The sequence below is a fragment of the Vidua chalybeata genome, chromosome 1, assembly GCF_026979565.1.
Source record: "Vidua chalybeata isolate OUT-0048 chromosome 1, bVidCha1 merged haplotype, whole genome shotgun sequence".
NCBI lineage: Eukaryota > Metazoa > Chordata > Aves > Passeriformes > Viduidae > Vidua > Vidua chalybeata.
This window is the reverse complement of record NC_071530.1, coordinates 118,972,960-118,999,825: the sequence shown is the minus strand read 5'-3', so window position 1 is coordinate 118,999,825 and position 26,866 is coordinate 118,972,960. Positions and strand designations below refer to the sequence as shown.

Genomic DNA, 26,866 nt, shown 5'->3' with positions numbered 1-26,866 from the left:
CTGTGTCTGCATTGGGGAGCTGATATCACTGTACCTTTACTAATGCAGCTACAATGGCTCCGTTGTACATAAGGAAACAGGTGCTCAAACTCCTTACAAGGCCTTAGCAGAGTGGCATGACAGCCTGGGCAAACTCTCTCAAAGGTTCCATGAGGAAAGTGTCAGGATTAACTTCCAAAGCTTGTGTTCCTGACTGATACATCAGAACCACAGGAACAGAGAACAGGCTGAAAAGGTTTGCTGGGGATAACCTCTTTGTGGTGTGCTGGCTCCGTCCCCAGAGGTCAGAGATGGCCCCTGGTTTCCACAACCATCCCTGCTTTCTGCACACTGATGCTATAGCCTTGTCCCACTCTGCTTGAAAGGTACATCTAGAACTTCTGCTCTTTTCTAAGATTTTTTTCTTTTTTTTTTAACCAGGTAAAAATTTTCTAAACCAGACCTGCCTTCAGTTAGCGCCAAATTCAACTTTTAGATACTGGTCTACTAGTACTCCTGAATGCAAAAGGTGGTCCTGTTATGTTTTTGCCGCTTACCAGTTAGCGTCGACCTGAGCTTTTTATTATTTTTATTATTATTATTTATTTTTATTATTTTTTTCAATGCTCTATTCTCCTAGTGCACGTGATGCAAGAAGAAACGCGGGATGACAGTGCTTTAGTTAGAGGATGCAGGCGATAGAGGAAGGGTGCCACGCGAACTGGCAGGTGCAGCGCTCCTCCACGCCCGAGGGGAGGTGCGGGCAGGGCTACAGGACCGGGCGGGGAGTGAGGAAGGCTGAGGGACTGCCCCGGGGAGCCCGGACACCTCCCACCCGCCTTTCTCCCTCCCTGGGGGCCGGGGCTGCTCTCCGCTCGCTCCCGGAGCCGGAGCGTTTCTCGTCAGGGAAGGCCGTGGCTGCGAAAGGAGGGCAGCTCCTCTCCCAAGGAGGCCCCAGCCCCAGCGAAGCACGCCCTTTAGGAGCAGGTGGCACATCCTGGGGGAGCCTTCCTCCTCCTCCATCTCCTCCTCCTCCTTCACGTCCTAGCGCTGGTGGCCCGGAAGGGAAGCCCTGCCCCTCCTCTTCATCCAGCTCCCAGGTGGCAGCGGCCATCTCCGTGGGTCCCTCTTCGCTGCCTCCCGCGGCTCCGCTTCACCTGTAGCGCGGCCGCGGGGCGGGCAGAAGGCGACTGCCCCCCGCCCTCCCGCTTCCCTCCGCCCGCCCTGCCTCCCGGGACACGGCCGCTGCTTCCTCCCGCTCCGGCTGCGGCCCTGACGTCGCTTCCTTCCAACATGGCGAGGGCAGGTTGTTGCTGCGGCCGCCGCCGCCGGTGCTGATGGAGGCGGGCGCGGGCCGGGGGCGGCTCGGGGACTGACGGGCGCCGTCCGCGCACACACGCATCGGGGGCGGGAGGAGAAGGGAAGAGAACGCTTCGTCTTCCCTCAGCCGCGGGGGTTGGCTGTCGGCGCCGCCCGGGCCCACCCCAGCCTCCCCCGGGGAGCCGCCGAGCGGGTGTCGGGACGCCCTGCGAGGGAGCCCTTCCCCCACGGCCGCCGCGGCCCCTGGCAGCGCTCCCGGTGGGAGAGGCCGGTGCCCCGCTCTCACTTCCCCGCTCCACCCTCCTCCTCTCACGGCTCGATTGCGCCCATGTATGAAGGGAAGAAGACGAAAAACATGTTTCTGACCCGGGCCCTGGAGAAGATCCTGGCCGACAAGGAGGTGAAGAAGGCGCATCACTCCCAGCTGCGCAAAGCCTGCGAGGTGGCACTAGGTGAGGCGCAGCTCGGGCGGGCAGGGAAGGGGCGGCCAGAGGTCGGGGTGCGCTTCAGGGCCCGCTTTGCCTGTGTGTGTTTGTGTTGCGGGGGGGCTGTGGGGCTTCTCAGGGAATGAGGCAGAGGGACTGCCCGGCAGGGCAGGGTCGGGGGCGGTGCGGATGTGGGCTGAGCAGTGGCACAGGTTTGGGTCGTGCGGCACAGCCCCCCGGAGGTGTGCGCGCCCTGGGCTGCGGGCGAGCATCGCCCCTCGCCGGGAGCGGCCCCGTGCTGACAGCAGCGACGAGGGCGCTGCGGCGCCCGCCGGGCTCTTCTCCTCCTCCTTCCCTCCTCCTCCTCCCCACTCGCAGGATGAATAGGCAGACACGGAGCTGAGCTGAGCTGACCTGGAAGCAGACGGCCGGCGGGGAGGGAGCAGGTGACAGGCAGCGGTGAGGGCGGAGGGACGGGTGAGGAAGAGGGGGTGGCGGAGAGCGAGAGACAATGACATCGGGCCATGTCTGGAGCTGGTGGCTCTTGGGAGCCGGGAGAGGGCTGGAGAGGGAGAGGATGGCCCGGGAGATGTGCGAGGGAGAGCCTTAGGCGAGTCGTTCCTGGTGGAGAAACAGCTGATGGGAAGAGAGCTTCCTTCATGCATGGCAGAGCTGGAGCGGCCACGGATGATAACAGAATCACAGAGGTGTTAGGGTTGAAAGGGACTTCTGGAGATCATCAGTCAAGCCCCTATGTTGTTGGATTCCCAAGATGTGGGAACGTTTGCCTGCTTCGGGCCGAAGGAGGGGTGTTGGGTTTGTAGTGCAGCTGTGTCAGCGCCACCTCATCTGGAAGCGTGCGGGAAGTGCCGGTGCTGGATAGTACAAAGCACATGTAGGCATCCAATTACGGGCAGCTTAAAAGGACAACTTGGGCTTCACGATTCTGACATGACGAGTACAGGCGGGCCTTGACCCTGTGTGACAAAATACTGACATACTTACTGACAGACTTCTAGAGAAAAACCTGCTTCATTTAAGTAATATGTAAATGGATTACGTCCCTCCCTTTCTAGTGTAACTGTTTCTGTTTTGGAGATAATTATCTTGATTTTGTACAGTAATGTCTGATTAAATGGATTTGTTTGATGAGATAACGTTAAATTGAAATTTGCTTGTTTTAAAAATAAGTATAAGTAATTCGAAGTTGTTCTTTTGTCATTCTGTTAATTCATATGTTAGTGCTTATTTTTTTTTTTAAAAAAAAAACCTGTCCTGTTCTTGATTTCTTTGTCTGTGAAAGATCCTGACAAAGGGAGGGGCAGAAATGACCATACTTCAGCTATTTATTTCTTCGTAATTAAAATTGATGAGAAACGGGTTTTTTATTACATTTTTCATATATTACTAGAGTGGTTAACAATAATCTTATAATTTATGCAAATGAGATTAAATTGATAACCCTTTGGCCCTTCTGTTGACTTTAGACTGTGCATTCAAGTTAGAAATAAACCAGAGAAATGTTTCTTTATAGTTAAACTAAATTTCTACCCAGTCTGTATGTCATCCCTAGAAATAGACAGTGGTATTAATCTTGTGTTTCTGCCATACTTTATTTCAGTAGCTTGATCTGTCTTAAGTATCATCCAGATCCCTCTAAGCATGGCTCCATTGTGTTCTGCAGATTATAAAGCAAGCCCTCTAGATTGTACAGTCTGCCTCTTGTGTCATGAAAACTAATTTGTTTGAGGAGACCCTTAAGCACACATCCCAGTGGTTTCTATCCTACAGCTTCATTGAATCCTTCTCCTGTGGATCTGATTGGGGCTTAAATAGGAAAATAGTGTGATGTGGGTATAAAAACTATTAAGGCAGGAAAGAAGAAATGCAAGGTTGTATGTACTACCTTACGTATATAGAGGGGCTTCATGAGCTTGAAAAATATCAGACATGGTGTTTTTCTGTAGAAAAGCCTCTAACTACTGTAGAGGCTTATTGAATTTTTTTTTTTTTTTTGTTACAGCGCAACAAAATACAGTTGGTGATTGTAAATTTAGCACGTTCCATTGTCTGGTTTTGTGCGTGATTGGAAGTGGCAATATGCAACTCCTGAGTAGATGGGTGCTCATGTCTATCTATAAGAAAATTTTTGGAAAAAAGTACATATCATGCCTGTTTCACATAGAGTACAGTGGCTGTTAAAGCGGAGCTATGATTTTTGTAGCAGTATTTGAAGTAGGATGCATGTGTTGTGCTCTGTCCCTTTAGCTCCTCATCTGTTTGAGACTACATCTGGGCACTTCTTTTCCACCTTAAGCAAGGGGTATGGACTTCTTACTGCTTTGTTTTGAAGAGCAGCAACATTAATGATAAAACATTAGTAAAATTGTAATTTAGAGATTAATTTAATTTGGTGCTAAATCTGGCAAAGTCTAACTTTATGGTTTTGGATTTTTTTTAAATGGTAGTTAAATAAAAAGTAGCTTTTAAAAATCATGGCAGTACTTCCCTATCTCCAAATCCATATCTTCCAAATCAACATCTTTTTTTTTTTTAGTGTGAATATTTGATTAGTCTTCACTGAAGTTATCAGTGTGCTCTATTAAGATCTTTTTTTCCAACTGCATGACTGTAGTAAAATGTTGCTTTTTATTTACTGCTAATAACAGATCAGATATTTTAACTAGTAGTTGTTACTACTTCAGGCTTTTTTTGTTTCATTCTCTAAAGCCACTATTTACATTGTTCTATATTGTTTGTATAAAATTATCTGCTATTTAAGTATTTGTGATGTGATCAGAAATACAGTATCCTTGTACAACAGGCAAACTAATATTACCTCTGCTTTTTAGATTGAATTTAACAAGCAGTATTTTAAGAATCTTTAATGCTCTCCCGTTGTCATTTTTAATCCCCATATATTTTCTTATAAATCTGTAGCATTCCATTAAGATTATACATCATCTATTCTTGATTTGTGAGAAAAACCTTGCAACATTCCAGAATGTGGCAGTTTGACCTCTGAACAGGTATTAAGATGAGGTCCTTCTAGTATGACCATTTTTCTTGTGATTAGAAGATAAGAAAGCAAAATATTAATTAAGTAATACAACCTGAATTATAGATGCTTTTTATCTTTTTAACAGGAATGAAATTAAGCCTCATATTTGTAGCATCCTTTTATTTGATGATTTGCCAGTTTGTGTCTGGGTTTATACAGAACAGTTGAGTTTAATTAAACTTTGTCCTTTCTGAGAGGTTTTCTCTCTATGTGGAAAACATAAGATTTCTTGTCACCTAATGAAGTACAGTTAATTTAGAACTTTGTATTGTTTACTTTCATAGCAACAACTCTTAGTCTGTGTAAGGAATGAGTTTATCCTTGAAATTGTCCACTTGCAGAAAGCATGAGGCAGCAAGCTGTCAGAAGGATTATTGGATTTAGAAGCTCCTTTTCCAGTGAGTTGCCTCCACTGCTGTTTCTGTATTGCTTTTCAGCCATGCTACAGTCTAGGAAACCTTACTGTAAAAATACTGTGTTTGCATAAACAATGAAAGAAAGGTCTTGGGGGAGGAAAAAAATCCTCATCTGAACATAAAGTTTTTAATAGACTGAACAAAAACTGTTAGTGCTTTGTGTCAAAATCTGGAGCATGGATTTGTCTGCCTGAAAAGGTGGTTTCAGAGCACTAAGCTGGGCAAACCAGAATACCCTGCTTGTATAAAGTCTGCTAGGTCAACTGCAAATCAGGAGTCAAACAACTCTTCCATAAAACTCCAAGCCACAAGTGATACGAAATGATATGGATATGTCCCTAGTATGTACTTAAAAGAAAAGTATGCATGTGCTGCCTGGAGTTCTGGAGCTACCGACTGAAGAGGGCCAAAACTTATTTATAAAAGGTTCTTTAGTGCTCCTTGTGTTGTTTATTTTAGTCTTGTCATGCAAGTATCCCGCTGAATGATGTAGGTCTCAAGCAGTCTGAAAGTGGCATCTCTGTTCAGTTTGTGCTGCCTTTATGTGTGTGTGTAGGATGATGGAGCAGTGGGCTATAGTTAAGCACTTTGTTTCTCTGGAAGCAGGTAGTGCTTGGAGTAGAACTAACCCAGAGGTGTGAAGGTTCATCTGTCCTTATCTGTGCTGGTCTGCAAATGACCTCTCACTTACTTAAGTTTTTCTGTCTCCCTTTTTACCTTTCCTAGTTTCATCTTGCATCCTTTGCATATACAAGCAATCGTGATACACGAGAATGAGTGTGGTTAATAGATATTTAATACAGAAATGTGTGTATGTGTTGGAAACTCCAGGTGCATTGGAAAATACCTTCCTACACTATAATGAACAGTTAAAAGTGCATTTTGAAGACCCTAATTGTGTTACTGCACTAAAATTAATTTTACTGGAGAAGTTGTGGATGAACTAAATTCCTGTCTGTATTTTGGATAGTGCTGTTCTTGGTAGGCTACCTTGTATTTTTCATGAAAACTAGTTGTCCTTTTTTAGAAACTGAAAGTCATAATTTTTTTGAGTATTTTCTTTGCTGGATACAAAGAGATTGGTGTTGCAATATTGTGTGTTGTCTTCATGTGCTACAGGCAATTATTTTCACACTCTACAAGTCACTATTATCCATAATTTTTTTTTTTCTGGTTGCAATTGTCCTTCTGAAACACTTGCTTGTAAGCAAGGAGAATAAATGGAGATTTCATGCTAGTAAAAACCAAGATGTATGTGTGTTTTTTAAAAACCAAAGCCCCTGAAAATTGCAACTGCCCTTCCCTCCTTTTGCTTGCTTTACTGAGCTTGTGCTTTAACTAGCAGGCTTTCAGTGTGGTTAAAATCTGGTCTACTTTTGCAAAGATTTAAAACCTGGCGTGGTAACAGTAAGGTTTGGTTGGCCTTATAAACTCTTTTGCTGGTTGCCTTCAGCATTTGATATGTAAGGTGCTGTTTATGTAGAGTTTATGGGGCTAATTTAAGGAAAGTTGTGTGTATTTAGATAATTTGTTTTTTTAGATGTAATCAGATCTTGGCTGTGCAGCATGGCAGTGCTGGTGAGATTTAATCTCTTTTGAGAAAGGGGTGGTTGGCAGGATATATGTAAAAACACTTTTCTCGAAAATGGTGGATTGTATCTGGGTCAGAAAAATGTTAATGGGGAATGAATATCAAATACTTGGGTTTTGTCTTGGAAGTTAAAAATGGTATTTCTTTTAGGTAGCTTTGATTTTATCCTGAAATATGTGTTCAGTTAAAGCCTTTAATATTTCAAAAGTTTGAACATTGATTTTCACTATTTTAAAAAATTTAATCTTGAAAGACAGGACAGCTTTTAAATACCCGTGCTCCGCTGCGTATTTTAGAGCCTTAATTAGAATTTTGAAGCTTAAAATGAGAAGTTGTTGCCTTGTGACCAGAATGCATCTGTTTCTTGTAAGAACTATCTTTACTGTCTTGTGGGGCTTTGGTCTAGTTGATTTTTCTTCCTATACTCTTTTCTAGTGTATAACTGCTGTGATTGTAATCTTTTCTTCTTTTCTTGGTTCTTGTTTCCAGCTAACCACTGTGCCATTCATTCAGGATGACAACTGTGTCTCTTCTTATGTGTCTTCATATGCAAATGAAAAAAATTAGCTTGACTGTCGACATCAGTTGTACATTCCAGACTTTTTCTAGAATCCTTCAGAGAGCAGTCAGTATTGAGATAGCATTTTGATAAGATTTTCTAAATATATAAACTTGTGCAGTTGTCAGGAAGGATTTTGGTGTTTATGGGTCTTTATGAAGAGGGAGGCATCAACCATTGGTGTTCTAGTCAGTTTCTCCTGTTCTTGGCAAACATTCTAGGTAAAATCACGGGCTTACAAAGATGAGTAAGGCTTTGGAGGGGGGGGGCACCTAGCTGTCAGTTTGGGGGGTTTTATTGGTGTTGATACTTATATCAGATTGCTGAATAGTTTGTACTTTAAATGAATGCTGCCAGGAGCTTGGGAAGCAAGACCTGCAAACTTGCCTATGACTCTTTCTCTATTCTGCAACAGCTAGTGGTAGATCAGTAACTTCAATAGGCAGGGGAGAAGAGTTTTGGATTTTCTATATCCAGCTGGAAAGGTTTCCTGTGTGATGTGTAAATTGGTGGTTTGCAGGGAGAAAATATTCTGGTCTGTGAAAAACAGCTACTGTCAGTTGAGCTTTATAGAAGGGACTTGGGAAACAGCTCTGCAGATTTCAAGGAAGAAGGGAGATATCGTGGAAATACAGCTGAGTAAGAAGTCTGATAATTTTTATCTGTAAAGGAGGCAGACCTTTACTGTGTGTGTTAAAAAGACAAAAATAATGTGTAGTAGCTGTGCTAGTCAGATACATACAGACCAGGAAGTATTCTGTGCACAGTTCAGTTAGCCTGTAGTTCTTTCCCATAAGTAACCAGTAGAAGAAACAATAGGCTATACCTAGGCAAAGCAGACCTTTAAGAAAAATCACCTACAAGAGATCTCCAAACAGCCAGGGAGAACATAAAGTGCTTCTGTGAGATTTTACAGAAAGATAATATTGAACAAGGCTAATTGAACAAATAGTAACTGCTGTTTCTATGAAAAGCACTTAATCTGGTAACCTAAAACGAAGAAGAAAACGTAAAAACCTAAACCTGACTTCCATGTCAAACCACGACACTGCCAAACACCACCACACAGCTTATATAATTTATAGATACTGTAATGGAATGCAGGGGAGTGCTTAAAAAATGTGTTTCGAGGGATAAAGTAGATGATACTTGTTGTTTGATGCTTTCCATTTTCAGTATAAATGTAGAGAGACACTAAAAATAGGTCTGTCAAGCCCCAAGAGTTTGCAATACCTGGCACAATTCCCATATTGATTTCTAATCAATCTTGGGGCACTGAGAAAATTCCAAAGGACTGGAAACCATCTGCTACTGTGCCAGCATTGTTCCAAGGATGACCTAGGGAATTACTGGTATATTGGCTTAATGTTGATCCCAGCAAAGTAGTAGAGTGACTGATACATTTAAAAATAGTTTTCAAAAAAGGCAGGTCCTCTACCAGTTTTAAAGTTTGGGGGTAGATTATAAGGCATTTGCACCACTTATTAGACTTCTGTAACTCTTATGTTCTTCAGTTTATAACTTCAAATGATTAGAAGTAAAAATTGCCAAACTGGTAGAAAACTGGTTGTACTAACACTGTACCTTAGAGCTGTTTTGTCATGCATGGATTTTTTTTTTTTGTCTTAAGTCCATTTTTTTAATTTTAGAATTGTATAAGCAGTTTAATTGCATAACTACATTTTTCCAAAATCAAAGATATCTTTTAATAAGACATTTAGGGCATGATTGCTTTGGACTTTTTTTTTTTTAATTACTTTCAGAAGGTTTGATTATTTTATTTTTTTTTCCTTTCCCTCTGTTTCTGGTACTGTATCACATATATTCACATGTTACAAGATTGCATAGTTATTGATGTTATGCTGTTTATTACTTCTTTTTGTTCAAATGGTTTATGTCTGCTCTTCAGGTTTTTTTCCATTTCATGTATTTCTTATGTTAGAAAAATTAGATTTTAAAGATAATTGAAGTTACTTGCCCTTGAGATAAATGGGTTTATTCAAGCTCTCTTTTTTGTCTACTCAAACACAGAGGGAAATAAATTTCAAGAAAATGATCCATTAGTAACAGCAATTCTGCACACACTGCCGTTAGCACTTGCTGTTCTAATAATCTCAACAGGTTTTGTAATGTTATTCCTACTTTGCAGTTGAAAATAAAAGTGTAGTTAGGTTTGTAAATATTTTACATGCAGATATTTTAGCCAATGCTGGATCCAGGAGTGTTTTACTCTTTTTTTTTTTTTTCCACTTGAAGTCACTTGAAGTGACTCCCGGGTGTCAATTTGCACTGCAGTTGGTTTGAATGACCAGCATCCTTCAACATTGCAATGTGCAGCTTTGCAGTTTGAGAGAAATGAGGGAGGAGATATTTTTAGACTTGAAATTGAGATAAAACTATTGAGGTTTACTGAAGATATTAGGCAGCATTTTATACTACAGTCTAAGCTGTCCAGTTGAATAGTATGAGGTAGACTTTCAGAGTTTCAAATCTGTAAATTAAAATTAAGTAGTGTGCCACTGGTATGATTTCTTTGGTAGCTTCCCATCATATTTTAGTTTTCAAACTGTGCTAAAAATTGATGCAGATATACTTGCTCAGAGTGATGTACTTTTAATGCAGGTTGTAAGAATAAGGGGAATGCCCTTCCAAGTGAAGGTATTTTTGCAAAGGTGTGGTTCTGTTGTGTGTAAAACTGACACACTGCCGCATGCCTGGGAAGTGACCTTGCAGGTGTTAACGGTGTGTATAAAGGTCTGTCTGGGTGGTACTGTTACTTGGACAGAGAGCAGCAGCCAACATATAGTCACAGAGTTCTTTCTGCAACTCAGGAAAGCTGGAAAAGGCAGAGTCTTAACTTGGCTTGCTTAATATGGCTGATGGACTGTGATGTGTGCAAGATAGCTGGCATGGGTCTTATGTGGAGTGTAGGAAAGTGGATAGGAATAAATTAATCTTTGTTTTCATTATTCTGAAATGGAAACAGCTTTATAACCTTAAGTAAAATTGCTAGAATAGAACAGCTGTATGTGCATGGAAGTTTGAAAGCTAGATAAAAACTAAGTGTCTGAGAAGTGTGATCAAAATTTTCTTCATCTGGAAGGTGAAGAATTTTCTTCACCTGCATCAAAATGAGATCACAATTTTCTTCACCTGCATCAAAATGAGACGCTTGGATGTTCTCCACTTGAGATTTAAGACATGAAAACTGATTTTTTGTGATTATGCATATAAATAGGTGTTTAAAGCTTAGAAATTTTGCTGTAGAGAGAAATAGTTTGCTTCTTTAAAATTGTACCTAACACTGTGGGATATATAGTCTGTGGTAGTTAGTGATGTTTGGAGAAGCTTCAGGTTTGTATCTTAGGTCCTTTTCTCTTCCTCTCTGCGCCTAAGTTTGATCTCCATCCCTGAGTCTTGCTCAAAACAGAATCCATGTTCAAATTATTAACATCCTTTTATATTGAAGGAAAGGCAGTACTTGGACCATTCTTTCCTTGTTCACCTTCTTATCACATGAAAGCTGAAGGTGGTCTCTGCTTGATTGCTGTCTGGCCTTTCAGTGATGAGCTTGAGGCAGGTGGCAATTTCTTTGACTGACTGTTGTAGTTTGTAACAGTTTTTATTTAACAGTAATTACTTATACTTTCTCCTTCACTGTTCTTGTGTCTGTCCTACTTGTTATTTAGGAGCACTTTAGGACATGTGGTTAAAAAACTGTAAATTTAACTATATTGTTAAATAAAAAGAATTTACATAGTCAATGCAAGTACATTTTTTCATAATACTGTATTTAGAATTATGGATGCAGTGGAACCAGTAAATATGGAACTGAATGCCTGAAATTCCTCACAGTTTGGTAAGCAGTGGTAAAAGGAGGACTTTCTTGTGGCATAGTTGGCAACATGAGTTAGGGTTAATAATACTTGAGTAGAGTTAATAATACTGTGTAGTGGTGGCCTTTTAAACAGCCTTCCACTTGCTGCCCTATAGGCATCTGAGAAAAGGAAGAATAGTTGTCATATGAGTAATTGTCTTAATTTATGTGGTCTGAACTTCTAAAAAACATTATTGGATGAAAAATAAATTGTAAATAAATGTAAACATGGAAAATGAAAATTTCTTTGTATTGATAATGAATGTATATGTGCTGTACTGAAGGCAATCATGCTGGAGCTTTCAAAAATACTCACATTCTTACTTCCTATATTCTTTTAAATATCTTAGTCTGACCTGCTTCCTAAATCATCAGGACTTCTGATTTAAAGTTTGAGCTTTCTAATACAAATTCAGATTTTTGTTTGGGTGAAAATTACCAACTTGATATGGTTGTAACCTTTTTGGGGGCCATACCACAGACATAAAAATAAACTGAAGTTCATACTTTATTGTTATCCTTTTTTATTTCTTCTGTCAAATATGAGTTGTGCATTTTGTAAACGATCATTGAATTGTAGTCTTCTAGCCATCATCTTGTAGCTGGAAAAGATAATGATTTTCTTATAATTCAGAGCTACAGTAGGAGGGAAAATGGCTTAGTGCTCTTTTAATTAGAAAGTTACCAGTAGTCTGTATTCATATACAGACTTACATGTGACCTTTAAAGTTTTAGTGTCTGAAATGAATAAGAGTCTTGCAGTATCATGTGTTTTGTTGTTTTTGAAGTTACTGTAGTGAGCAGGCTACTTATTGGGAGTATATTGGGGGTTTGTTTTGGGGTTTTTTTGTTGCAATTTCTCTTGGTATCTTGGACTTAAAATTACCTTCTATTTAAGTCTGAAATAAAGATTAGTAATCTTCAATTTTTAAATTACCGTTTAAACTACCCATTTCCAAAAGGGGAAAATATATTTGCACTGAAATATCTACAGCAAGGTTAAAAATAAAATATAGGTTTTCTTCATATTATGAAGGTATCTTTTAATTTGATTCTTAAACCTTGACACTGCAGAAGACCTTACTGTCCTTGGTTGTATCTTGTTTTGACAAATCATGGTTCTGGTCATTTCACAGAACAGCAATAGACCTCATACACATTGAAAATGTTACAGCAAATGATTGTCCGTGTTGTCAGGAGGATAATTAAAAAGCCTGAAGGTTCCCTTTTTTCCAGGATGCAGGAAGGGTTGCTCTCCGTAGTTTGATCAGCTTTAAATCTGGATTTTATTTTTAAAATATTCTAGCAGTCAAAATAAATATGTATTTTGTGATGAAGATGCTCGCATGACTGGCGAAGAATAATAATTTTGTTCTAGGATTTCTTTTCTTGCATGAGGCTGTTCTCTATGTATATTACAACTATTTAATATGTTGTATACTTGTGTTTATGGAGGGCACAGCAGAGGTGTAATTACTTTTATTGCCTTGGGTAGTCTGTGAAACTGGTATATGATAGTAGTTTGTGGTAGCTGGCTATACTTGAAAAAAGTATGGAATAAGGATGTATTATCACTGTTTTGCATGTGTGCTTACTCCTAAAAAAAATTAAAAGAAAAAGGAATGTTCAAAAGATCATGTTACATGACAAAGTCTACTGAAGAGGTGGATTGTGTGAAGAGGGGACATGTAGCTTTTGTTCATACTGCCAAATGATCCAGAAACAAGACTGAGAAACATAATGACAGTCTTGTTCTGCAGCAGCAGCCTGTCTTTGCCAGAATAAATACAGAGCATTAATAAAACATTTATTTTAGTCTTCATTTGTCACCAACCAAGCAAATGTCAAATAGAGCACAGTAGAAAATAACAGAAGTCTCAAGAAATAGTTTCATCAATAGGTAACTCTTTCAAAAAGGAATGTATGCTTGTTCATATATGAATGCCACAAGTCTTTAAAAATAGTCAGCTGAGAAAATATAAATGGTTTTAAAATGAGGCTGCTGTCTTAGGTCAGGAATGCAAAGGGATAATTTGTGGAAAATTCTTAATTCCATAGCATCAATTATAAAGGCAGGAATGTTTAATTTGCTGTGCTTGACAGAAAGCTTAATCATGGTAGGTAAGTACATTCAACTGCATTTACAGGTAACACTGAGTTAAGATGTACTGAGCAGCTGTTGTGTCCTTCTTGAGTAGTTCTTCCTTAAACCAGGAAGAACTTTAAGATGTAGCAATTGAAGAGCTCACCTGTAACAGTGAGCAATCCCGTCACTGTATGCTCGAACATAGTCTCAAAATCAGCTTTATAGCAGTCATGAAAACCTCACTAAAGACCGTGGGTTTTTACGTCAAAAAGACTAACGCAAGATTGAGGGATCAGAAAGGAGAGCAAAATGCTTAGAGCTCATTGTTAACCGTGTTTTGTTAACAGTTAGTGCATATCAGCTATTGATAAATCTCCTCAAAGCTTTGTGATAAAGCTGGTATGAGCTAATAGCAAAGGAACACACCCATATCCATATTGCTTGTAAGTAATAATGGGATCACAAAATTATTTGGGGAATACAAAGATGCTGAAGAAGATGAAAACACATTATTTACCTTTTTGCTGTTTGTGGAAGCTGAGGAAGTTTCCTATAGAGGAATTTAAATGAATGACTTGAGAAAAAAAATTCTCAATTTGAAGTCTAAACCAAAGCTCCTATTAACTTGCTAGGATTAGGAGTTTTTAAAGGGCCTTAAATCTGAAATTGCTGGATTGTTTAATAGAATGTGTAAGATTTAAATTTCATTAATTGCTAACAAAGGAATGGGAAGTGCTAAATGTGACTAGAGCCAGTGGTTTGTTGTTTGTTTTTTTTTTTTAAAGGCGCCAAGGATATGAGGGATGAAGAAATCTTGAGAGCTTCAGCCTGGCAAATCTGAACTGTAGCAAAGAATAAAGCTTATGGAGAGCACAATGGGTGTGTGTGATGTGGTGAGGAAGAATCGGTGTGGATTTTTCTGAGGGGAAATCTACCATCCCAGATCTGCAGGGCAGAGTCATTGAGGTATAGATAAGTGTAAGGTAATACGGTTTTACAGTGAACTTCAACCACGTTGCTCGCCCAAGGTTCCTGAAGGGTCTGAGCTCTCAAGGATTACATAACCTGTTTTCCCTACAAAGAGGTATTTCAGTTCTGTAGAGGTTTATGGTGTTTTAGGGTGAGTGGTGAGGTTACAAAGGTTAGTTAAGGAAAAAACAGAGTGAAAACAACCTACCAAAGGCAGCAGTTGTGCTATACTGACCCACTCCTTGATCAAAGGGCACTGTTTGGGTGCTGCTAAATGCAAGCTGGCCTATATGGAGGAGGAAACTGGTTGAAACTGTGGGTGCACAAACATGGGCTCTAAGTAAGACTTATATCTGTCAAGAGGGTGCATGGTGTTGAATTACTGTGACTGATTCCGTCAAAATATTGATTCCTTTGTCAAAAAGATAAATATGAAAACAATAGAGGAAAAACGAAAGCTGTTAGGCCACTTTATAAAGATACCACATGTTCCATGTGCAGTTTTTGCTTTCTGCTGCCTTCTTGATGCAGAAGTAAGCAAAGATGATTGAAAGTGTGGAATGTCTTGCAGAGGTGATCAAGCAGACTGTGCTTCTTGTTCCCTGAAGGGAAAAAAATAAGAGATGGACGTTAAGGAAGTTTGTAAAATTTTAAGTGGCATAGGCATGAAGAGAGAGTAATTCATTGTAATTTCTCATATGCAGATACAGAGGTCTTGTAAAGAACCCAGCTTATTTAAGTAAAGCAAATTTTTTTTTCCTGCAGCTTGTAATTGCATTCATACCAAAAGTTAAAATTATTTGAAAAGTGATTAAGTGAAAATTTAATAAGGGTTGTCAAACCTGCAGGAACAGTCTCTGCACAGGAAGAGTGTAAGCCACAGATGGCTAAATACTGGTAGGAGGGAACTATTGCAGCGTTCCTGCCCTGCTTTTGTAATCTGCATTTGCTTGAGCATATGCTGTTGGCCATCCCTGGAAGCAAAATGAAGACTGGATATCAAGGGTTTAAGAAAAACTTACTGTTCTTGTATCTTTCTGTCCGATACAGTCAGATATTTTTAGATTTAATTTCTGGGTTTGTTCCCCAGTTCTAAAAGCTCTCATGAACTTTATTTAAAAACCTGATATAGGGTTGATCTGGTTTTGTTTGCATCTTTGGACACTGATTTGCTTATGTATTTCATAAAATATTCATTGTCCATCAAACTTTAGTAGATGCCTTCATTCCTCTTGTTTGAAATTTATTTTTCTACTATGTCTGCACTTTATGGTGAAATAGCTTTTGAGCTGTGTAGTACGAAAGTTCAAAACTATATTCTTTTTTTTATTTATGTATGAAAATGCATGGTTAGCTACAAAGAAATTCTTCTTAATTAAATGGACTGGATCTACTGCATACAACTGACATGAAGTGATGATTGAAAATACTGATGTTCTGGGAATGGCATCATGAACTGAAGATACACTCATTCTAGAATTAAACTTTGCATGTAGGTGTAAAAAGCTGTGTTATATCTGAAGCAGGAAGAACAGAATGCTTGTATAACACAAGGAGAACTCGACTGTTGCAGAATATACTATAGCTTGATCTTTCCAAGTTAGGCTTGGTTAGGCCTTAAAATTTTGATTCACAAAGAGCCCAAGTACGAAAGTGAAAATAGTTTTTGTTTCTTTTGAGTTTCTGTGTAACTGCAACACTTTATGTGTACAACTGTTATACTGTCATTAAAATATGAGGGTATTGGTGCTGAGGAGAAATTGAGAAACTGACATTGTGACTTAAATGCATGTTTTTTGCTACTTCTGTTACTAAATTGTTCATGCTGTCATGAGAGTGTAACCGCTTGAAGCAAGACGCAGTTAAAGATTAAGATGCCTAGAGTAGAGGCCTTCATATGTATCTGATCTCCTGTATTCCATGGTTATTGTTCAGCTCTGCTGGCTTTGGAGAATGCTTGAGCAAATTCTGAAGCAGACATCCTGGTCCATCTGCACCACAGCTTCCTCAGCTCGTAATTGCAGTGACAACTTGTGTTTTCAAGAGGTCAGGCAGACAGCATGCATGAAAACATGCAGGGAGAAACATCATCTATATCAAACAGAATCCTAGCTGGAATGCAACATTTTGTGTTTCTAAATGTAGGTTCTGTTGAATGTTTGGGATACTTTTTCAGTTGTAAATGCAAACAGTTAAAATGCTAATTATATTTTAAGAGTTAGTCAGATACTTAAGAGACATTTTGCTGTTAAGCCTTCTGTTTATTGCATTGCTTGAAGTGAGTGTGCAGAAATTTCTCTTACAGGAATGGATATGGTAGAAGAATCCAGCAATTACATTGCAGAGGGGTGAGACTATTTCATGCTATCAGGTCTTTGATTTTTTTTTTTGAGTTAGACTGCTCATGTTTGCCTGCTTTGAACTTAAAGGTCAAACTTAAAAATGATCTTCAGAGAGAAGCTCATTGTGTCCCTTCAGATGAGATACAAATCACAAGATTTTGTTCTTGATGTATTTCATTTCAGATAAGCTTTATCAGGCAGGTGAAAATGAATTGATTAAAAATGCTGTCCCTACTTCAAATGTAACCTTCTGTCTGCAAAGTTTGTTTCCATCTCTGACATATATATATTATTATTTTTTTTTAATTTTATTATTACTATTTTTGACAGAAACTCCAATTTTCCAAGCAGAGGAAAGTGCTTGAGTTTCTGATTCTAAGAGTGAAGGAAACTAAGCTGTTCCGTTAAAGGAATGGAAAGAGGGGAAGTCAGACTTGATGTGAAAAGTAACAACGTTCATTACCACAAGCTTGTTTTCTTTGTAAGACGTGATACTACATTTCCTATCTGATGGCTTTCACCAGAAATGTTATACGTAGTCAGTTACATTGGTTTAAGTTTGCTTTTGACTTTTTGAAATTTCATAGGGAAACATATCAATCTGCTGTGGCAAATCAAGAATTATTGATTGACTTATTGATGACTCCCATTCTCTAGAAATAGGCAAGCATGCTTCACAGTTTCACATCTCAGAGCTACTGGTTTCCTTGTGGCTTGGAGGAAGCATAAACTCACCATGCCTAGAGAGTGTCTGCAGCCCTGCTCTGGCATGCAGTGCAAGCTACAGCTCTTCTGACTGGAACAAATACTCAATCAAGTGAAGTAATGAATACTTGAGAAAATTGATAGGAGGACTGGATGTACTGAGTCTCTCTGCAGGATACACTATTGAGAATTTCTGTCTGTCCTGATTTTTCATTCTGTTTTCTCTTTGATGAATATGCTGACAAAATAATGTGTGCCATCAGTTGACTGAGGTAAACAGGAGTTGGGTTGAGTCCCCTTATCTTGCATGAACTATTCTATAGAGACTGGTGGAGTTACGTATTACTTCAGACCATTAAATTCTATTATCCTTTGAGGCTTAACCTTGCCTCCCTCCCTTAAATTTGAAGCTTAATTCAATTAGTAGATTCCCAGCTCTTTTTAGGGGGGTTACAAGTGTTTGCAGGGATTCACGCAGAGTGCTTTGTAATGTTGGGTTGCATTGACAGAGGTGGTGTAAATAAAGTCTCGCTTCTGACAAGGATTATGTTGATTATAATCACTGTGTTACAGAATTTATCATTGGTAGTCAGTTTCATCTACCTTACTTGCTACTTAAATGGCAGTCATGCTTTGTTGCAAGAATACTTGAAAAATAATTCTGAGGCAGAGAAGCTGCTTTTTATGGTTTGTTTAAGTTTTGTTTTGTCTGTCTTCAAAGACTTGAAATGCTTTTCTTAGTCCAGTATGTGCTACTTTCATGAGAGATGCTGGTAAGAATCTTTTTGTATACTGATCTGTATACTGTTGCACTTGGTGAAATGGCTTTTTCTTTAAATTGTAGTTATTTAGAACTAAATAATTGTAGTGTGCCCTTTGGTCAAACTCTTGTAGGAGGTCTGTCTTATTTTGGTGTTTCTCTGCAGTATTTTTTCCTCTCATATTCTTTGCTAAAGAAATAAATTACCTCCCTCAATGCACATTTTCATGTTGCCATCTTGAATTGCATTTTCTGTTCTGTTATTCCAATCTGTTGTAACTTAACAACCTGTACTTCCCCAGCAGTAGCAGTAATACTGGGTAAAGCATTTGTTTTCTTCCCCATCCTACCCTTCACCACATGGTAAAACCAGGTGTAGGAACTCATCCATGCTGTGGGATTTTTAAGTTAAAAATATCAATATTTATGTTCTTAATCTGGTTTTACTTTGTTACATTTAACTAGTAAAATCCCTCTGCAATTCTGTAGCAGGTGTGCAAGATGGTTGTACTGGCTTAATATAGATAGATGATGCAGCCAGGAGGAAAGGGATGTTAAGTAGTAACTGATTTTTTGCTGTTCAGAACACTGAACATCTTAGTAAATTTTTCTTGCTGAATAGTCTTTCCTTTTTCTGAATAGTAGTTGACTCATTTGTGTGCATAGCACACATGTACTACCTTCTTTCTTAAAGCAGTAAGAATTAAAAAAAGTAATAAAAATATCCGAGTGAAGTTAGTTTATGCTGTTTTCAAAATGTGCTGTCTGTCTCCATTTGAATAGTTGTTGCTGTGTTGCTGGGGTTGTAGCCTATAGAAATAGAATTTACACTACTCACAAGTGTTTTAATACGTGACATGACAAAGAAGAGTTAGAAAAACTGTACACATTGTGAATATGAAGAAGAATATACAGCTGCAGGCTTTCTCCCCCTTATGTGATAAAGAAATATTATTGTCCTGTCAAAACTTTACTTCATTACAAAAATAGCACTAATGTTGATGAGACATAGTGGGTAGACTTTATAGACTTTTTGCAGTATATTTATTCCAGTGCATTTTTTGGTGTACATTGCAACGGGCAATTCTGTTCCAGCTTTTCCTTCCCAAAACATGTAATGCACATGAGGCATGGCAGCTCAGGGTCATGTAGATCTACAGTGAGTTGAAATAGCGCTCTGACCTAATGAAAACTAAAATTGTCAGGCTATTTAAATGCAGTGCCTTGGTAGCTATTGTGTAAGGAGCGCAGATATGCACAGACAGTGGAATAGGAGGAACCACTTTTTTTGGCGGTCACCTTCAGATAGACAGGATTAAAGCACATTGGAAAACTGTCTCTTTAGGCAAGATACTGTTTTTAGTCTGCTTAGGTGATTATTTGGTAAGCAACCAAGCTGCTTTTATGTTAATGGACCTTTTCAGCAACTTGTACCACCAGTTCTGAGCATGAAACCGATTCACAGAGGTTGTGGGAGGAGGTGCCAAAGGGTGGCACAAGGTCTTTGAAAGGTATGCTCTGCTTGATTAAACTAGATACACATGGCTATCCTCTTGTAACTGTTTAAAGATACAAATAAAAAGTCTGTTTCTCTTCTTTGATACTGACCTAAGAAAAAACACAAATTTGGAAGTCGCTGGGAGTTTGCTGTAGATTTTATAAAGGATGACCCATATAGTAATGGGGGAAGCAGAGGATTTACTGCTGTAGGAAGTGAGCTTTTCAGCCACATGTTAGAAAATAAATGCTATTAAGAATGACTGTAGATCAGTTACCCTTGGTAATGTGTGACCTATATGTGTATCACCAGTCCTCAAGTAGTAAAGCAACTTGACAGTATTCTCAACTTGGTTTAGCAAATAGAAGGATTATTATGGAAAATCCAGTTATAAAACCACAGTGGATTGAATTGTTCTGAATTAATTTTAAGCAGAATAAGGTCACTAGAGTAGTTTCTGCTTTTGTATAGATTTACCAGTGATTCTGTATTTGAAAATGTCATGTCTAATAAACTGAAGGAGCAGGTACTAAGTTTGACTGAACCAAGACAGGTTGTGCATTTAGGTTTCTAAATTTACACCAGTTGCATATTCCTTAATGATAAATTGTGAGCAGGGCTGTGGGGAACCTGTAGTTCTAGTATTAGTGCCATCTAAAAATGGCTAAAAAGAAAACAGAGAATAAAGGAGAAGATGGCTTCAAAGATTAAAAAAAAAAATAAAACAATAAGGAGCATGAGACATAATGACTTTTGAAGTGCAGATATAAAAGAAGAGAAACGCTTGGACAGGATTTGCTGCAAATCTGTAGCATATCAGAAAACAGGGCATGGGAAGTAACAACAGATAACTGTTCCTTTCCTGTATTAGCACTCTTCAAAGGAGTTAGTGTCATCTAAAGTTGAAGCACACTACCAAAGTCAGTGTTTGTGACTTCTGAGTTTTGACTTGGTGCGTATGTACATGTAAATATTTCTCTGCATGATTCAAAGGTTACTCCTTGATGTTTTTCAAAGATAATAAGATATGACTTCTCATACCAAGGAAGCATTTCATTTGATTGGAGGGTTTCAAGATTTTGTAGAGCACAACGAGGAGGATTTACAGGATTTCATCAACAGTTATCAGACTCAAAATATAACTCTTGTTTGTTTGGAATGCTGCTTCTTAAATTAACCTGCTTCCGTAGTTACTCCTTGGATACCTGTAAACCTGTTGAAACAGTGTAATATGTTGGAATGGAAAGCAAGTGGAAGTGTTCAGATATACTCCTGAGATTCTTTTATTTGTCTATACAATAATATTTTTTTTGTTATATAAATGCTAAATGAAGAGCACAGCAGTGATTTTCTTAAATCTGTACAGAACTTTGCTGTTTTCAGTCCCTGGGCCATAGCTGTGTGAGCTATAATTTTACAGATAGAGGAAACTTAAGTATAATGAAAATATGTAAATAACCCAGGCAAGAACCAGTAGCTGTACAGATGTGTGAATAAACTGTCACTGAAGGCCTGTGCTAAAGTCTGGACTCAGGAATTTTCAGAGGGAAGGAACACAATGGGTAGAATGTACACAGGTAAAATTCACACTTTGATGCTATATTGGGCTTGCACTTGCATCTGCATTTCTTCCAATCCCATTTTCCTTTAGGTTAGCTGGATTAAAGCAGAACAAAAGCTGCATCCTAAAGGCCTAGTGCCACTATCAGCCTCTTCTTGGACTCCCAAAAATAGGCTTCTTTTGTCCATCTTCTAGACACTGTATTGAAGAGGGTTTGAGAGAAAGGAGGGGAGATCTCTGTCCACCCTGGAAGGTAAGACGGAAAAAGCTATTTATAGGATTTAGAGGAAGACATAGTACTGTGATATGTATCTTGGGAATTCCATTTAAGAAACAATTTCAGATTTCATAATGAGTGGTTTGTTCTGCAGGTAACCCAAAATACTGATGGTTTCAGTACTGTCTTCCTATAATGAATTTGCATACACTATTAGTGGTTTTAGACAGGTCAACCTAATTTGATAATCTACAGGAATAGATTAGTAGCGTGTTAAACTAAACTGTTTAATTATTCTGTGCTGGTTTGAGATCCCAGTGAGGCTTTTTATAAAGCTTTCTTTTTTTGTCTGTTTGCTGTTGCATACACCGATACTCCATTGACATTGCAGATAGGTGTATTAAAAGTTCATTAAGTTAATTACACCTCTAACTTAGTAGTTAATTTAACTGCTACAGTTAAAAATGAAATAGGACAGGAAAATACCATAATCTGAGTTGGACAGTTCTCCATGCATCCTTAGTATGTTTCCTTACATTCCTTTCTAGTATGTAAGGAAACATACTGAAACTGGGGTAGTTCAGAGGCAGTGACACAAAGGCTCTATGGGAGCAAGAAGAGGGGTCAGCTGGAAGCATCAGTAAAGTCTGTGTGTATGTTCTGGACACTGTCTCTTGGCAAATCTTAAGCTTTGTGGAAGATCTGTAAGTGGCTTAGATGTTGGGGATAATGTTTGGGTGAAAGCAAGTGCTAAATTTGCAGCATGTATTTTTACACAAACCTACTGGTTTTTCTTAGATGTACTGATTTAGCAGAAGTTGCCCACAGAGTGCATCTCTGGATTATCATTTTTTTAGGATAGTGGAGCTTGAGTTGAAAACAGCTGTGTGTCTCTCCAGTTCCATAATTTGAACTCCTTAGACGTAATAATTTTAGGTTTTTTCCTGGAGTCTGTTAGTGCCTTTTGCCTATTAGTACTTCAGCTGAATAGACAAGAGACTTTTCAACACTGCTTGAAGCTAACAGATATCTAGAAATGAAGTAAGTTTGAGATATTTCCTAAGAAATATATTCTAATAAGCCAGTTCAGGGAAGAACATACTCAGCATGATCTGTTTGGAATTTCTTCTCTTTGAAGGAGAAACTGTTTTTTTTTCTTGTCATATTTATATGGCTTTACTATGGTAAGTTCAAACTTGGTACTTTTTTAAAGTTAAGGTGTTACTGTATGTGTAATAATCTTATTACGTAGTGGGGAGTATAGTTAATTAAAGTTATCCTCAAATAAATATGGAATTTCTAGTTTTATATTACAGAGTTTTTGTATACCTTGAAATGGAGAAGGACATTTTCAGTATTGTTAATGAGGGAAAATATGGGGTCTTTAAATCATTTAGTTGCCACAATATTTTGTATGATATTGGAGACGATCACTAGAATACTTGGATGGAAGAATGCAAGCAAAGTCAATTCAAGCAAAGCTTTAATGTTTTGATTTCACCTTTTTTTAATATAGATAGCAATGTAATTTAAATTCATCTTCACTGCTTGTTCCTTGGATCTTATTCACCTGCTTTGACTTGAAAGAATTTAATGCAAATTGCTTCCTTCTCATAGTAGTTTTCTATGGTATAAGTTATGAGAACTCCAAACATCGACTCGTTTCCTTGAATTATTGCAGCCTGTGCTGCATTGGATAGTTCTACTTTCTGATTACCCAAGATGGCTACAGTTCTTTAAAATGCCAGTGCTTTCTGTCTTGAATTCATTATGTATTTAATAAGCTGTCATGGTTTGACGCTGGTGCAATGCGAGCAGCCCCATGAAAATGCACCTTCCCTAATGAGTGCTGTGAGATGCAATCAGGAACAGAGTAGAGCAGGCTCAAGCTTAGAAATAAAGGAAAAAAAACTTTATTAAGCTACTACTATGATAAAAGACACACACTAAATCTGGAATGAAAACCCTCCAAAACACTCCTCCTCCCCTCATCCAAACTCTAACAAACCACAGTGAAACACAAACTTGGACCCTCAATCAAGTCATCACCCTTCAGATAATTAATACTCAGTCCATTAAGGGAGAGAGGAGTCTCTTTTGTACCATAGACCCCACCCAGTAAACACAATTGCCACCTCTTGCGTTTCCATGTCACACACTGCACCGCCCGGAGAAAATCTGCCAATGTGACATTCTCCTTTCCATGTCACAGTGCTCTCACCACTGTGCATGGACAGACTGCTCATAGGGCTCTTTTAAGGATGCTTTGCCAAGTACCTAAGGAACAACATTTCAGTTTCTCATTTTGGGACAACAGTCCCCCCCATTCCCTCCTCCCCTGGGGCCGAGGGTCTCAGGAATAGAGATCATCTTGTTCCTGAAGACAGAGGGCACCACCACACCCTCCTCAACTCTTCTCTGTTTACTCCATTCCTGTTCTGGTAGTCGCTGAAGCAGGTCTCTTGGCTTTTATATCCCTCTAAAAATGCAGTCTCTGTTGCAGGAGGAATTGGTTCAGTCTATGGCTAACAAGAAAAGTCCAGCCGCAAACCTCTCCATCATCTCCTCCCACCTAAAAATTTCTTCTTCTAACATCTCAGGTCCCAGACTGTCTCTCTTCTCTTTCAAATTGAGGAGGAGTAATATTCTACAATGCTCTCATTTCCCAAGAAAAGGTTAAAAGTCTCAGCGTCCCCAGACGGCCGAAATCTCTGCCCCAGACTCCAACTCCCACACTGGGCACCTTCCCTCCCCTCTTTCTCCTCTGCCAGCAAATTCCAGGTGCCCTCAGGCTCTCTGTCTCTTTCCCTCTGCGGCGGGGGGAACAAAGGCATCTCAATTTCTCTCCACCCTTCTGTCCGCAGAGGGCCCCCGGTTCCAGTCCTTCAGCCCCTGGCCTACCTCGACCAGGCCACATGGCTTCCCCTCCCCCTCCCAGCCATGGCTGGGCAGGGGAGGTCTGTGCTACATTCTGACCATAACCAAAGAGAGAGCTCCCCTTGGAGCTCTTGCTTTTAACCCCCTGTGTTCTCAGAAGCGTGCCCATGCCTTCAGTGGTCACTCCAAGTGCCAATATCCAAACCTGACCACTGATTAGTTTGACCCAACTTCCTGAGAAACTTCACTTCCATGTCAAACCATGACATAAGCTTTTATTCTGATGCTTACAATGAGCATTAGGCTTTATATGTGCTGATCCTTGTGGAATTAAGAATTATGCATGTGCTTCTCTGGCAGGTAACATCAGTTGTTTAGAATACAGTATTATGGGAATGCAATATGTACTTGTTCTTGAATACAATTCTGTTGCAAGAATGGAAAAAGAGAATGAGGGATGTGTTAAACAGTTTCAGATATTTGAGGTTTACCTACCATTGTATTTTTTAATGAATTTGTAAAGTATTTTTTCCACTTTGTGGTAAATAGTTTGCATTTTTCACAATAGCAAGTTCCATAAGAATTCTTTTTCCTGTAATCTAATGTACAGTTTGATGTTGATATCATAGAACTTAGCTCTGTGTAGCATTCCTGAAGGTAACATTTTAGTTATTCCTTACTTGATGAGAATGTTATCCTTGACTTCTGCCAAAGTATCACTCTAGAATATTTCTTCACTTAGTATGACAGTGTATTTAGGTAACCAGAAGGAAATAATACCTAAAGATACCCCTTTGAAATTTAGGTTATTAGAGATGATCTTTGATGTACTTAAGGTTTAAATCATACTTTGAATTGGATACAGGAGGTAAACAGTGAATTATTCTTAAACTGGAGTTTTGCTCAGTATTGTAATCCAGTATTGCTCAGCTCACAGCACCTACTTGACCTACTTGGCCATTTTGATATTGCTGTTTGGTGTTACTCACTGTCATTAAAAGTGAAATTTGTTGATTTTATAGTTCACGAGATTAGCTGGTTATAAAGTGTTAAAGGAAGAAAGGGAAAACTGGAAACAAGTTTGATTTTTTAATACTAAAAACTGTTAGCAGTCTGAAGAGAGTGAGGAAAAGTGTTCAGGTGACATGTTAGAAGTAGTGAATTAAAGCTGGAGAGGTGAGAACGAAATGATGGATGCCTATTGTGGTATCTCTGGCCAGCAATTAAGCCCTATGCAGCCTCTCACTGGCTTGTATCAGAGAGCTGGAAGGGTAAAAGCACAAAAACTTTGGGTTGGGATAAAGACAGGTTAATTAAAAAAAAAAGAAAATAGGGAGAAATAACGACAAAAATCAACGCAAGAAACCTGTGATGCAAAAAATTGCAGTAGCTCACCATCAGGTGACCAATTATCAGCCAGTCCCCAGGCAGCAACAGGGAAGCTGCGCACACACCCTCTGCCCCTTACCCCAGTTTTTCATTGCTGAGCGTGACACTCTGGGGAATGGAATACCCCTGAGTTCTGTAGGGGTTGACTGTTGTGCCTGCATCCTCTCCCAGCGCCTTGGGCATCCCCAGCCTACTCACTGGTGGGGTGGAGTGAGAAGTTGGAAAAAGTCTTGACTCTCTGTAAACACTGCTCAGCAGTAACTAAAACATTCCTGAATTATCAACAGTGTTTCCAGCACAAATCCAAAACACAGCACCATATACAACCGACTGTGAAGAAAATTAGCTCCAACCCAGCCAAAACCAGCAACAAAGCTCTTAGATGTTTTCAGAGATTTCTTTGAAATTATGATGGTCTGTAGAAGTGTAGATGAAATGGAAAATTATGTTGAAACTCATGTACATGACTCATTTTGCCTGTTTGGTGAAATGGTTCATGCATGCCGTTGTAAAACTGCAAAATAAATGTATCTCTTTGATCAGCTCTAGCTTCGGTGTGCAAGGGCTTCGTGTATTTCTATTAATTCTGTCTTAGAGGTCACAGAATTCTATAAAGAGATCTTCTGGAACTGTGTGTGAGTGGGAGATTCAGAAAGGGTTTATTTTGTCATTTCTGCTGCACTTTTAAATAATTATAATCAGTTCTATTTTAGGGCACGCAATTGTTTCAGTATCATAGAGTAATCTGAGCTGTTTTTCATAGTAATTCTGTGTTTACATCACAGAAAATACAGAGGAAGCTGTTGTCCTTCCTTACAGTTTTTTCCCCTTGTTTTAGCGTCTTACATCCTCTTTATTTCTTCCCTCCCAGCTCTGAGATCCTCTGTTGCAGTTTTGGTTGTGTGTTTGGAGAGAGGGAGAGCATATTAAGGAATGTTGGCATGCCTGGCTTCATCTTTCTTTTCTAGCTAATTTTTAGTTCTGCAGGGATTACTTTTTCCTATTGAAAAGAATGCATCAGTAAGTGTTCTGGTTCATCTATCTTTAACAGATGATGCTAGTTATCTAGCATGAGAATTGTTAATTACCTTTCTTATAATCTGGTTTTCTGCTGATTATGCTTCTTGAATTTTTGTATGCTTCCTATTGGATGTGGTTAATACATGACCATGAAATTGTACTATGATTAACTTGTGTTCTGGTGTCGAGAACAGGCAGCAATCAGACAATGAAA

The 26,866-nt window shown here is 39.2% G+C and overlaps 1 protein-coding gene across 1 annotated transcript in view; it reads left to right on the top strand.

Annotated features, from left to right (window-relative positions):
* Nucleotides 1–1,627: 1,627 nt before the first annotated feature.
* ARFGEF1 (ADP ribosylation factor guanine nucleotide exchange factor 1) overlaps nt 1,628–26,866 on the top strand; it is an 84,973-nt gene continuing 59,734 nt past the window's right edge. Inside the window, exon 1 of the mRNA XM_053965802.1 lies at nt 1,628–1,751. Coding sequence (XP_053821777.1) covers nt 1,628–1,751 — 124 coding nt within the window. The remainder of the gene's footprint in view (nt 1,752–26,866) is intronic.